The 14,016-nt window shown below is 44.9% G+C and overlaps 2 protein-coding genes across 4 annotated transcripts in view; one reads left to right on the top strand and one right to left on the bottom strand.

Annotated features, from left to right (window-relative positions):
* Nucleotides 1–9,776, bottom strand: part of RIBC2 (RIB43A domain with coiled-coils 2) — a 95,818-nt gene extending 86,042 nt beyond the window's left edge. Inside the window, exon 1 of the mRNA XM_033953129.1 lies at nucleotides 9,555–9,776. Within this exon, the coding sequence (XP_033809020.1) occupies nucleotides 9,555–9,671 (117 nt within the window). The 5' untranslated portion in view covers nucleotides 9,672–9,776. The remainder of the gene's footprint in view (nucleotides 1–9,554) is intronic.
* Nucleotides 9,777–9,876: 100 nt separating this feature from the next.
* SMC1B (structural maintenance of chromosomes 1B) overlaps nucleotides 9,877–14,016 on the top strand; it is an 896,774-nt gene continuing 892,634 nt past the window's right edge. For all 3 annotated transcript variants that reach the window (XM_033952101.1, XM_033952100.1, XM_033952102.1), the window contains exon 1: nucleotides 9,877–10,128. In XM_033952101.1, the coding sequence (XP_033807992.1) occupies nucleotides 10,020–10,128 (109 nt within the window). In that variant the 5' untranslated portion in view covers nucleotides 9,877–10,019. The remainder of the gene's footprint in view (nucleotides 10,129–14,016) is intronic.

Here is a 14,016-nt window from a genome sequence, read left to right as displayed (position 1 = left end):
TGTATTGGGTCCTCCCTGAGCTCATTGAAAACACCCCAGATTGGTTATATTTGGAATGGCGACTCATGTTTCCTTTAAATCTCTGTCATGTTCTTAGTATCAAGATGCCTAGATTATATAAAGATAACAGAATATTAATGGACACTTGGAAAACCTTACGATTTGTCAGCAATTTAACAACTATTCCTATTAGTAAATCAACAAACCAAACCATATGGCTAAACCCCAAGATTCAAATTGGCGGATTTAAGATCATCTGGAAGCATTGGATGATTGCAGGAATACGGACTTTAAATGATGTACATAACATAAGAACATAAGCAATGCCTCTGCTGGGTCAGACCTGAGGTCCATCATGCCCAGCAGTCCGCTCACGCGGCGGCCCAACAGGTCCAGGACCTGTGCAGAAATCCTCTATTTATACCCCTCTATCCTCTTTTCCAGCAGGAAACCGTCCAATCCTTTCTTAAATCCCAGTACCGTACTCTGCCCTATTACATTCTCTGGAAGCGCATTCCAGGTGTCCACCACACGTTGGGTAAAGAAGAACTTCCTAGCATTTGTTTTGAATCTGTCCCCTTTCAACTTTTCCAGATGCCCTCTTGTTCTTTTATTTTTTGAAAGTGTGAAGAATCTGTCCCTCTCTACTCTCTCTATGCCCTTCATGATCTTATAAGTCTCTATCATATCCCCTCTAAGTCTCCTCTTCTCCAGGGAAAAGAGACCCAGTTTCTCCAATCTCTCAGCATATGGAAGGTTTTCCATCCCTTTTATCAGACGTGTCGCTCTCCTCTGAACCCTCTCGAGTATCGCCATATCCTTCTTAAGGTACGGCGACCAATATTGGACGCAGTATTCCAGATGCGGGCGCACCATCGCCCGATACAACGGCAGGATAACTTCTTTCGTCCTGGTTGTAATACCCTTCTTGATTATACCTAGCATTCTATTCGCTCTCTTAGCGGCCGCTGCGCACTGTGCCGTCGGCTTCATTGTCATGTCCACCATTACCCCTAAGTCCCTTTCCTGGGTACTCTCATTCAATAACATCCCTCCCATCGTATAGTTGTACCTCAGGTTTCTGCTTCCCACATGCAGTACTTTACATTTCTCAACGTTGAACTTCATCTGCCATCTCGTCGCCCATTCCCCTAGTTTATTCAGGTCCCTTTGCAATTCTTCGCAGTCCTCTTTAGTCCGAGCTCCACTGAATAGTTTGGTGTCATCTGCAAATTTTATTATCTCACACGTCGTCCCTATTTCTAGATCATTTATGAATATATTAAATAGTAGTGGCCCGAGCACCGAGCCCTGCGGAACACCACTCGTGACCCTCTTCCAGTCCGAGTAGTGGCCCTTCACCCCTACCCTCTGTTTCCTACCCGCCAACCAGTTTCTGATCCATCTTTGCACATCTCCGTCCACCCCATGGTTCTTCAGTTTCCGGAGTAGACGCTCGTGAGGCACCTTGTCAAAGGCTTTTTGGAAATCTAGGTATACGATGTCTATGGGGTCTCCTTTGTCCGTCCGTTTGTTGATTCCTTCGAAGAAGTGCAATAAGTTAGTTAAGCACGATCTCCCCCTGCAGAAACCATGTTGGCTTGGTATCAGAAGTTCATTTCTTTCCAAATGTTCATCGATGTTTTCTTTTATTAGCGCTTCTGCCATTTTCCCCGGAACCGAGGTCAGACTCACAGGTCTGTAGTTTCCCGGGTCACCTCTTGATCCCTTTTTGAAGATGGGCGTGACGTTGGCTATCTTCCAATCCTCTGGTATCACACCTGTTTTCAGGGATAGATTGCAAACTTGCTGCAGTAGTTCTGCTATCTCCTCCTTTAATTCCTTCAGAACCCTTGGATGGATTCCGTCTGGACCCGGGGATTTGTCAGTTTTTAGTTTTTCTATCTGCCTGCGCACATCTTCAAGGCTCACTTCCATGGATGTTAATTTTTCTGATTCATTTCCATTGAAGAATTGCTCAGGTTCCGGTAAGTTGGCTGTGTCTTCGTTCGTAAATACAGACGAAAAGAACATGTTAAGTCTTTCTGCGACTTCTTTCTCCTCCTTCACTACCCCCTTCCTGTCTCCATCATCCAGCGGTCCCACCTCCTCCCTAGCTGGCTGTTTCCCTTTAACATATCTGAAGAATGGTTTGAAATTTCGTGCCTCCCTGGCTAGCTTCTCTTCATACTCTCTTTTGGCTTTTCGAACCACTCAGTGACATTCTTTTTGATACTTCCTGTGCTCCATCCAGTTCCCCTCAGTTTTGTCCTTTTTCCATTTCCTGAATGAATTTTTCTTATTGCCTATCGCTTCCTTCACTATTTTAGTCAGCCATACCGGGTCTTTTGTTCGACTCTTTTTGCTCCCCTTTCTGAATCTGGGTATGTACAAATTTTGCGCCTCGCTCACCGTGTTCCTGAAAAAAAGCCAGGCATGTTCTACCGTTTGCCATTTCTTGGAAGTGTTCCTAAGTTTCTTCCTTACCATTTCCCTCATTGCTTCATAGTTTCCTTTCCTGAAGTTGAAAGTTGTTGCTATGGTTCTCTTTCCTTTCGGTATTCCTACTTCAACTTTGAACTTGATCATATTATGATCGCTGTTTCCCAACGGTCCCACTACTTCCACTTCCTTTGCAGGGCCCATTAACCCATTTAGGATTAGATCCAGAGTGGCATTTCCTCTCGTTGGTTCTCTAACAAGCTGCTCCATGAAGCAATCTTGTGTAGCCTCCAGAAATTCTGTCTCTCTAGCGCATCTGGAGCTTCCAAGTTTCCAGTCTATCCCGGGGTAGTTGAAGTCTCCCATAATAACTGTGTAACCACTTTTGCATTCTCGCTTCATCTCGGTTTCTATTTCTCTGTCGATATCTCCGGTTTGCCCGGGTGGACGATAGTATAGGCCCATCTTTATTTCATGTCCTTTCCTATCCGGTATTTTAATCCATAGCGATTCCAGCTTGTTGGTCATCTCCACTGTGTCCATTCTTGTCGATTGTATGCTTTCTTTTATGTATAGGGCTATTCCACCTCCTTTCTGTCCTGACCTGTCCTGGCGATAGAGCTTGTACCCCGGCAGTGCTGTATCCCATTTGCTTTCCTCATTCCACCATGTTTCAGAGATTCCAATGATGTCTATGTCCTCTTCATTGGCCAAAGCCTCTAGTTCCCCCATTTTGTTGCTTAGGCTCCTTGCATTAGTATATATGCAATTTAGGTCCTGGCATTTTCTTGTCTTCACTACCTTTCCCTGTGCTTCGATCCTTGGTGTCTTCTCTTTTGCTGCACTCTTTCTAACCTCCTCTTCTAGGTTAGTCGACTCCTGTAATTTATCCCTTGCTTCTTCCCAGCCTTTTTTCCCCTTAGTATCTTCATGGGATACCTTCTTCCGAATCGTCGACTCTAGGTCGACTGTCGGCTTTCCCCTTCCTTTTAGTTTAAAGCCTGTTCTATTCCTCTCATGACGTTGCTTGCTAGAAGTCTTGTTCCCGCTGCGCTCAGGTGCAGTCCATCTCTCCTGTAGAGCTTGTTCTTGCCCCAGAACGTTGTCCAGTTCCTCACGAAGTGGAAACCTTCTTCCTCACACCATTTCCTCATCCACGCATTTATTGATTGTAGTTCCTCCTGCCTTTTCACATCTGCCCTTGGTACCGGTAGGATCTCTGAGGATCTCTGAGAATGGCATAATTTCATTATTTCAAATGGTAAACTGCTTGATTTTACACAGTTGCAACATAAATATGGTCTTAATAAATCACAAAGTTTTAGGTGGTTGCAACTGAAGCAGGCCATTCAGATAGGGTTCCCTGAATGGAAAAATCTTAGTACGCAATATAGTCTGGAATTGTTATGTTTTCAGGTGGACTTTCTGGGACACCAGGCTGCACGGTGGTATAAAACTATAAATGAATCTGTTAAAAAGAAGCCTAAAAATGGTCTTAGGGATATTTGGAGCATTGAGATTAAGCATCAAATTTCAGCATCTCAATGGCCACAAATTTGGTCTTGGAGGATGAGATGTACAATGTCTGCATCTATGAGACAAACTTGTTTTTTTCTTCTGCATAGAGCATTTTGGACCCCAGTTAGATTACAAAAGTTAAATAGTTCAAAGTCTAATAGATGTTGGCATTGTAATCTTGAAGTAGGGACTTTAGATCATCTTTTGTTTTATTGTCCTTTTATCTTAGCCTTTTGGAATTCAATTTGGGATCAAGTAAATTGTTTATTGGAAAAGCATGTGGCATTATCTTATGATACAATACTATCGGCGAAAAAATAACATTATTCGCCAATGACGCCAAACTGAGTAATGTAGTGGGCAAATGCACAACAGACGAAGATTCAGTGCCCGACAACATGATGCACGACTTACTCCTACTGGAGCGATGGTCTAGGACATGACAACTCAACTTCAATGCCAAAAAATGCAAAGTTATGCACCTGGGCAGCCAGAATCCATGCAAGTCTTATACCCTTAATGGCGAGATCCTAGCAAAAACGGTAGCAGAACGAGACTTGGGGGTAATCGTCAGTGAGGACATGAAGTCTGCCAATCAAGTGGAGCAGGCTTCGTCCAAGGCAAGACAAATCATGGGCTGCATACGAAGGGGTTTCGTCAGTCGTAAGGCGGAAGTCATTATGCCATTGTATAGATCCATGGTGAGGCCCCACCTGGAATACTGTGTGCAATTCTGGAGGCCGCATTATCGCAAGGATGTGCTGAGACTGGAGTCGGTGCAAAGAATGGCCACCCGGATGGTCTCGGGACTCAAGGATCTACCATACGAAAAACGGCTTGACAAATTACAGCTATACTCGCTCGAGGAGCGCAGAGAGAGGGGGGACATGATCGAGACGTTCAAGTATCTTACGAGCCGCATCGAGGCAGAGGAAGATATCTTCTTTTTCAAGGGTCCCACGACAACAAGAGGGCATCCGTTGAAAATCAGGGGCGGGAAACTACGAGGTGACACCAGGAAATTCTTTTTCACTGAAAGAGTGGTTGATCGCTGGAATAGTCTTCCACTACAGGTGATTGAGGCCAGCTGCGTGCCTGATTTTAAGGCCAAATGGGATCGGCACATGGGATCTATTCACAGGGCAAAGGTAGGGGAGGGACATTAAGGTGGGCAGACTAGATGGGCCATGGGCCCTTATCTGTCGTCTATTTCTATGTTTCTATGTTTCTATTTGGTATGTCAATGAGGAAAAAGAGCCAAATATCATCAAATAATAATAAACTTTTATTGATCATGATAGGAGTCGCCATTCAACATATCACAAATAATTTGAAAAAATCACAGTAGACTCAATTATAATTTCTGGTGGAACTCATTATGTCACATCTATAAAATGGAAAGAACAATAGCTATACAACAAGGGAATTATAATAATTTTAATAAAATTTGGGAGCCATTAACATCTTATTGTAATGAGTAGACACCATTTTCTATTGGAATATACACTGTTTAATATTGGGAGGGGGAGGTTTATATATTATTATTCATACTGGGAAAAATAATAGCGGGAATGATGGGAGGGAAGGGAGGTAATTTTATGTATTATAAGATAAATTAGAAAGATTGTCAAATGATATATTTAATTTTAATGTTTTGATGTTTGTACGCTTGATGTAAGATTGAAAATGAATAAAGATATATATATATATATAAAAAAAAAAGATGTCACAAGGTCCCTAGAAGGGCTGCTGAAGAGGACAAACAGCCGATCAAAGCAATGAAAGTCATTTGTGATTTGAAGATACCACAACAAAGTCCTGCGGAAGTCCAAAAGGTGCAATTGCTGAAATAACCAGGATAATCCTCCTCCTGAAAATCCAGAAGGAACAGTTGATTCAAGTGAAAGGTGGAAACCACCTTGGTCAGAAAGGATGGGATTGGACAATCGTAACGCCTGCCTCCATAAAGCGCAAGAATGGATTGAGGAAGGAGAGAGCCCGAAGCTCAGAAATGTGCCACATTGACAAAATTGCCACTAGAAACACAGTCTTGAAAGGTGAGGTCCATCACTGTAGACCAATCTGAGGCAATGAGGACTACCCAACCCGAGTGGTGACTGATTCTGAAGAGAAGCTTGCCTATCAACAGCCGAGGCGGAAACACATACACTAGGTCATTTGACAACAAGGAGAGTATCCAGGTCCTCCAATCTGTACACTCTTCTGCTGAAAAATCTGGGAACCTTGATGTTGGAGCAGATGCCATCAGATCAAGGACAGGTGTATCTCACTTCTGCGTCACCAGATGAAGCATCACCGGATAAAATGCCACCGGAGACCACTCCACTGAATCCAGAGTGGTCTGAATGAGAAAGTCAGCTCACACATTCAGTTCTGCCCACTGAAAAAGAAGGCAAGCCTCCTCCATTATCTGAGCAATTCAAGTGCCCCGTCTCTTGATATAGGCCACTGCAGTCACATTGTCTGAGAACGCTCAGAATGGCTAGCCTCAGACGCGTGCTGAAGGTCAACAGAATCAGACAAACTGCTTGGAGCTCTAGCCGATTGATAGGCCATCATACCTCCGCTGGGCTCCATATTCCCTGAGCATCGAGGTGGAGACAATGGGCTCCCCAGCCCACCAGACTCACATCAATCACCACCACCATTCAAGGTGGAGAAGCCAGAGGAATCCCATGCCAGAGTGTCTGGACAGAGCCACCAGGACATACTGGCTCTGGCCTCTGCCATCCAACACAGAATACTGTAGTTCCAAGACACCGAGGACCACAGAGAGAGGACTGAGTGATGAAGCGATTGGCTGGCCAGGAACTTCCTCTCTGACGTCGGGCAGGAAGGCTTGTGGGGAAGCAGGGGGAAATCGAGGGCAGTAGCTTGGCAAAATCAGCAGCAGGACCAAAGCTCCAACAAATGTAGGTCCTGTGTCATACTATCGGGTGAATTGCCGTCTCTCACTATATTGCATAGTTTGGCGTCATCAGCAAATAATGTTATCTTACCTGAGTTAGGTCCCCTATGAATATGTTGAAAAGGAGCGGGTCCAAGACTGAGCCCTGCGGTACTCCACTGGTCACCTCCAATGTTTTAGAGAGGGTACAGTTAACTACAACCCTCTGAAGTCTTCCACTCAGCCAGTCATTGACCCATGTAGTTAGTGTTTCTCCCAGCCTCATTGATTTCATCTTGCTCAACAGCCTGCGATGCGGGACACTATCGAAAGCTTTGCTGAAGTCTAGGTATATGACGTCCACGGATTCTCCCAAGTCTAGCTGTTTTGTTACCCAGTCAAAGAAGCTGATGAGATTGGATTGGCAGGACCTACCCTTGGTGAATCCGTGTTGACTGAGATCCCGTAGATTCTCCTCATCCAAGATTGCGTCTAATTTACGTTTGAATAGTGTTTCCATGAGTTTTATACTATTGATGCGAGACTCACCGGTCTGTAGTTTGCAGCCTCTGCCCTGCAACCTTTTTTGTGCAGTGGAACGACGTTAGCTGTTTTCCAGTCTATGGGGACTCTCCCCGAACTTAGGGAGAGATTGAAGAGTCCTGATAGCAGTTCTGCCAGGACATCACGCAGCTCACTGAGCACCCTGGGGTGTAGATTGTCCGGTCCCATGGCTTTGTTCACCTTGAGTCTTCCAGTTCGTAGTAAACGTTGCCAGGTGTGAACTCGAAATTCTGAAACGGGTCTTCCACGTTGGGCCTTGCCTGCAACTGCAGACCGTGGCCCGGTGCCTCGCAGGTGAAGACTGAGCAGAAATATTCATTCAGTAGTTCTGCTTTATCGGAATCTGATTCTGCGCAGTTCCCATCTGGTTTTCTAAGGCGTACTATCCCGTCTGTGTTCTTTTTCCTATCACTAATATACCTGAAGAAGGATTTGTCCCCTTTCTTCATGTTCTTTGCCAGAGTCTCTTCCACTCGAAGTTTGGCCTCCCTGACTGCCGTTTTGACTGCTGCAGACCTCGCCCTATGTTCTAGTTTAGCTTCCCTAGTCTCCATTCATTTGTAGGAAATAAATGCTTTTTTCTTCTCCTTGACGAGGTGCGAGATTTCTGCGGATATTTAGACTTAGACATTTCTTTCTTACTTTCTTTTTCTTTCTTTGTCTGTCTGTCTTTCTTTCTGTCTCATCCCCCTGTCCAGCAGTAGCCCATCCCCTTCCTTTTACCTCTCCCCTGTCCAGCAGCACCCCATTCATTGCTCCCCCTGTCCAGCAGTAGCCCTTATCCTTTCCTTTTACCTCCCCCCTGTCCAGAAGCACCCCTTCCCTGATCCCCCCTGTCCATCAGTAGCCCCTCTCCCTTCTTTTTACCTCCCCCTGTCCAGTAGTACACCTTTTCCCTTCCCTGCTCCCTGTCCAGCATCTGCTAGGCCGGGCAGCCTCAAGGCTTTTGCTAGGCTGGCCTGCCTCGCATTATCAAAGTGGGCTGGTCTAGCAAATGCCCTGCGGCTGCTTGAAGAAACCGCAGCTACTGCCGCTGCTGGTCCAGGTCTTCCTCTCTGTCGGATCCTGTCTTCATGAAAACAGGAAGTAGGCAGGACCCGCCAGAGAGGAAGGCCTGAAGCCGGAAACAGCAGCGAATTGTAAACGCTGCTGCTGCCCGAAGAAGCCAGGCCTTAACAACAAAGCTCCCTCCAGTGTTGGCAGCCACGAGAGCCATCTAGGGAGGGATACTGCTGGACCACCAGGCTTTTTAAAAAAATTACCAACAATGGCGGCAGTGCTGGGGGGATGGAGGGTTTGAAAAGGTGCAGCGGCGGCGGTGCTGGGAGGGGTTTGAAAAGCCGTCGGCCGTGAAGTATGCCGCCTGCATTGACTTTAAAAACTTACCAACGATGGCAGCAGTGCTGTGGGGAGGGGGGGGGAGTTTGAAAAGGTGCAGTGGCGGCGGTGCTGGGGGGGGTTTGAAAAGCAGCTCGATGTCAACTTTGGCCGTGAAGTATGCCGCCTGCATCGAACTTTGTAAGCGCGCATGCGCACTCTTGCTGGCCAAAGCCCGACAGATCAGGGATCAGGGAAACACGCGGTAAGAGTGCGCATGCGTGCTTAGCATTTTATTATATAGATTCCCTTTCATAGATGGGACGTTTAATTTTTCAAGCTCTCTGTGACTGAATACCCGTTATTGATTCATCAACCTACTTTTTTGAAGCTGCTTTTATGTCCTATCCTGCCAACTTGTAAAGCACCCATATCTATTGTCATTCTCTCTTAAGTACCTTGTAATTCCCACCTGAGTATAAATTCACCTTTGTCCTCTATATCTGTCATAATTACATTGTAAGCTTTAAGGAGCAGGGACCTTCTTGCTTGTTTAATGCACAGCGCTGTGTGCGTCTGGTAGCGCTTTAGAAATAAATAGTAGAAATATAAATAAAAAAAATAGCAAAGTAATCTCAAAACTAATAAAGTCCCTTTCCCAAAAAATGATACTGAAAGCTTACATCTTAATTATCTATTATCTTTGCAAAGCGTTATTTCTAGTTTGCTACAATTTTCAACCCGATTTTGACCCCAGATAGAAAGAAGCAGTAATACAAATTGACTTCCTAAAACAACTTCTCACCCCGATGGTCCGAGTTTTGCAGTCGAAAATTCTGTTTTGCCTTTGCAGTTCCGCATTTCTCTTTCTCTCTAAAAATGCAGCTTCTTTTCGATCTACGGGAAGATCCAGTTTATACATTTTTGGAAGAAGAATAGACTGTTTCACACCGCTTCTGCAGCTTCTTAAATAGGCAGTGTCTGCTAAAACTATCTTGCTCGCCAAACCCCTCCCACTGGCCGCCAGTCTGTTTACTACAGGTGCCAGAGCAACAGTTGCCAGGTAGCCGGATCCTCGCTTTTCACTCTGACCCTTCCCCCTACCTAAAGCTCTGCGCAGGCTCTATCATCTCGCGAGAGTTTCACATTTCACCTGAGGAACGTGGTTGTTCGACGAAGCCTTTGTACGGTAGTGTCTTGTAAAGCAAAATTAGAGAAAGAAGTTTGATAAGTAGTATCCAGAGCTGGACTGTGAGAAGTTAGAAAGAAAATGGGATATCTAAAGCTACTGCTACTGGAAGATTTCAAATCTTGGCGCGGCCGACAGGTTATCGGTCCGTTTAAGAGGTTCAACTGTATTATAGGGCCCAACGGCTCAGGTAAAAGTGTAATGTTCGCCTGTGAGCACGATTACTCCGTGCAGTCTCTGACCTTGCCTAAATCCTTCATTTCTTTTGATCTTTTCGGGGATGCATATATTGATCCACCCTGTGTATCTGACAGATTGTAAGCTCTTTCGAGCAGGGACCGTCTCTTGCATATTTTATATACGGCGGTGCATGCATCTAGTAAACCTATGGAAATAACAGATAGCAGTAGTTTAGCCATGTTCATGAATGACCGCTTAGTTTAGGGATGTTAATGAATGACCTCTACGGTTCCAAAGTTGTTCTCTGGCGAGGGATTTGTTGGGGGTCTGGGTAAAGCCAGGATCCTTAGGATCTCCAGGATCTAGGGCAGACCACCTTAAGAATGCAATGCTCTTTTATGTCTGCCTGCTGCTGTCTTCTAGTAGGGAATCCCCATGCTATTTCACCCTTCTCTGTAAGGTCCTGCCCATGATGGGCAGGACCTTACAGAGGTCTGCCTTCTGTGGGTGCCATTGGCAGAGAAGGATCAATGATGACAGCAAAAGGGAAGGGACATCCTGCAGAATGGCAGAGGGGAGTCAAAACAGTTGCTGCAGCTGGCGGAGCTAAAGGGTAGGCATGATAGTGGAAGCTTCTGCAGGGAGTGAGTGTAGGGGACTGAAGTTATAAAATAGAATCAATATATTCCAGAAAGGAGCAAAATTAATGGTAGACGAAGTGAAGTGGAGGACAGTGGTAGGGAAACATCAATACCTTCACTCCTTCCTTCAAAAACACTGGCTCTCCTAGTATCCAGCAGAATCTACCAGGATCCTGCAATTCTGACCCCAAGAAGGAATTTCCGCCTAGATTCAGCACATTTCGCCACCTATAAGCCAGGAAACATCCATATCCTGCATGCATTCCCCATGAAAAGCACAGGATCTGCCAGGATTCTGCAATTCTACTAAGAACATAAGAATTGCCGCTGCTGGGTCAGACCAGTGGTCCATCGTGCCTAGCAGTCCGCTCCAGCGGTGGCCCTTAGGTCAAAGACCAGTGCCCTAATTGAGACTAGCCTTACCTGCGTACGTTCTGGTTCAGCAGGAACTTGTCTAACTTTGTCTTGAATTCCTGGAGGGTGTTTTCCCGTATAAAAGCCTCTGGAAGAGCGTTCCAGTTTTCTACCACTCTCTGGGTGAAGAAGAACTTCCATACGTTTGTACAGAATCTATCCCCTTTTAACTTTAGAGAGTGCCCTCTCATTCTTTCTACCTTGGAGAGGGTGAACAAACCTATCTTTATCTACTAAGTCTATTCCCTTCATTATCTTGAATGTTTCGATCATGTCCCCTCTCAGTCTCCTCTTTTCAAGGGAGAAGAGGCCCAGTTTCTCTAATCTCTCACTGTACGGCAACTCCTCCAGCCCCTTAACCATTTTAGTCGCTCTTCTCTGGATCCTCTTGAGTAGTACTGTACGGCGACCAGTGCTGGATGCAGTATTCCAGGTGAGGGCGTACCATGGCCCGGTACAGTGGCATGACAACCTTCTCTGATCTGTTCGTGATCCCCTTCTTAATCATTCCTAGCATTCTGTTCGCCCTTTTCGCTGCTGCCGCGCATTGTGCAGACGGCTTCGGCTTGTCGGCCAGTACTCCCAAGTCTCTTTCCTGGGGGGTCTCTCCAAGTACTGCATCAGACATCCTATATTTGTGTATAAGATTTTTGTTGCCGACATGCATCACCTTACACTTATCCACATTAAACCTCATTTGCAATGACGCAGCCCATTTCTCAAGCATGTTTATGTCACATTATAGGTCTTTGCAATCCTCCTGCATCTTCATTACTCTGAATAGTTTCGTATCATCTGCAAATTTAATCACCTCACTCGTACCAATTTCCAGGTCGTTTATAAATATTTTGAAGAGCATGAATCCAAGCACCGAACTCGTGACGCTTTTACAGTCCGAGTATTGTCTATTTAACCCCACTTTCTGTTTCCTATCCGCCAGTCAGTTTTTAATCCACGTGAGTATTTCACCCTCTATTCCATGGCTTGCAATTTTTCAAAGTAGTCGTTCATGTGGAACCTTGTCGAATGCCTTCTGAAAATCCAGATATACAGTGTCGACTGGGTCACCCTTGTCTTTCTGCCTGTTTACTCCCTCGAAGAAGTGCAGCAAGTTCGTCAAGCAGGATCTTCTTTTGTTGAAGCTGTGCTGGCTGGTCCTCATCAGATTGTGTCCCTCAAGGTGATCAATGATGCAGTCCTTTATCAGCGTCTCTACTATTTTTCCCGGTACTGAGGTCAGACTTGCCAATCTGTAGTTTCCCAGATCTCCCCTCGAACCTTTCTTGAAGATTGGTGTAACATTTGCCACTTTCCAGTCTTCCGAAATCCTTCTTGATTTGATCGACAGATTGGCTATTAGTTTGAGCAGTTCAGCTATAGCCCCTTTCAGTTCCATGATTACCCTCGGATGGATGCTATCCGGTTCCGGGGATTTATCATTTTTAAGCCTATCAATCTGCTTGCATACCTCTTCTAGACTGACCGTCAACCCTGTCAGTTTCCCATCTTTGTTTCCTGCATATAGGCTTTTGGCTTCTGGTATGTTGTGTATATTCTCTTCGGTAAATACAGATGCAAAAAATGTGTTCAGTCTGTCGGTAATGGCTTTGTCCTCCATTAGCACTCCCTTTATTCCATTGTCATCCAATGGCCCCACCGCTTCCTTTGCGGGTCGTTTCCCCTTAATATATATTTCTATAGCACTACCAGACGCACGCAGCGCTACACAGAGTCACAATGAGTAAGAAAACAGTCCCTGCTTGAAAGAGCTTACAATCTAAACAGGCAAGACAGACAAATAGGATGTCATGGATACTTCATAAGAACAGATCAGAGTCCTGTTTTCGGGAATTCCCCTTCTCTCTTCTGTAGGGTTCTTGCCAGCTTTGATACAAAATGAAGGGGACAGCAGCAGAGACTGGGGGAGGAGGAGTGAAAAGCTGTGATTGACATCTTGTGCAATATGCTTGTGGGCAGAGATGGATAACTCTGTTTTTCAACATACTATCTCTAACTACTGGAAAAGATATTATAAAGGTAAGAACATAATCTTTTTTACTCAGTTAGATAACTTTGGAAATTGGTTATGTTTGACTTATTCTTGCTGTACTTTGCCTTAAGTGAATTCCTTCAAAAAGGCGGTAAATAAATCTTAAGAAATAAATAAAATAGCTGTCAATATCTATCTACATACTGTATACACTTGAGGAATGTTCAATAATTTATTTACCCGAGTATAAAAGAAAGTAGCAAGTGTGTTTAAACACATCTGTGCATGTTGTGACATGTCTCAAGGTTACTCATGCACAATTGCGGATCAGTTCGAGACTAACATTCCAAGAAACAGGATTTCAGCAGAGTCCTCGTGCGAATCAAGTAAGAAACTTCTAGATTTGGAGCACCGTTCAGTGATAAAATTTCTCATAAAAGAAGGGAAAATGCGAAAAGTGATCCATGAACACATAATTGCAGTTTATGGTGAGTCTGCCCTATCCTCCAAAGTAAAATTTTAGAGCAAGCAGTTTTAAGTGGAGTAGAGAGTCCATTGAAATGACCCTCACACTGGACGGCCTGTGGAAGCAACTTCATAAGAACATAAGAATAGCCTTACTGGGTCAGACCAATGGTACATCAAGCCCAGTAGCCTGTTTTCACGGTGGCCAATCCAGGTCACTAGTACCTGGCTAAAACCAAAGGAGTAGCAATATTCCATGCTACCGATCCAGGGCAAGCAGTGGCTTCCCCCATATCTTTCTCAATAACAGACTTTTTTTAACAACAGCAGCAGATGAATCCAGAGACTAGTGGGATAGCACACATCGCCCAGCAGGTGGAAATAGAGA

The sequence above is a fragment of the Geotrypetes seraphini genome, chromosome 7, assembly GCF_902459505.1.
Source record: "Geotrypetes seraphini chromosome 7, aGeoSer1.1, whole genome shotgun sequence".
NCBI lineage: Eukaryota > Metazoa > Chordata > Amphibia > Gymnophiona > Dermophiidae > Geotrypetes > Geotrypetes seraphini.
This window is presented reverse-complemented; position numbering and strand designations above follow the sequence as displayed.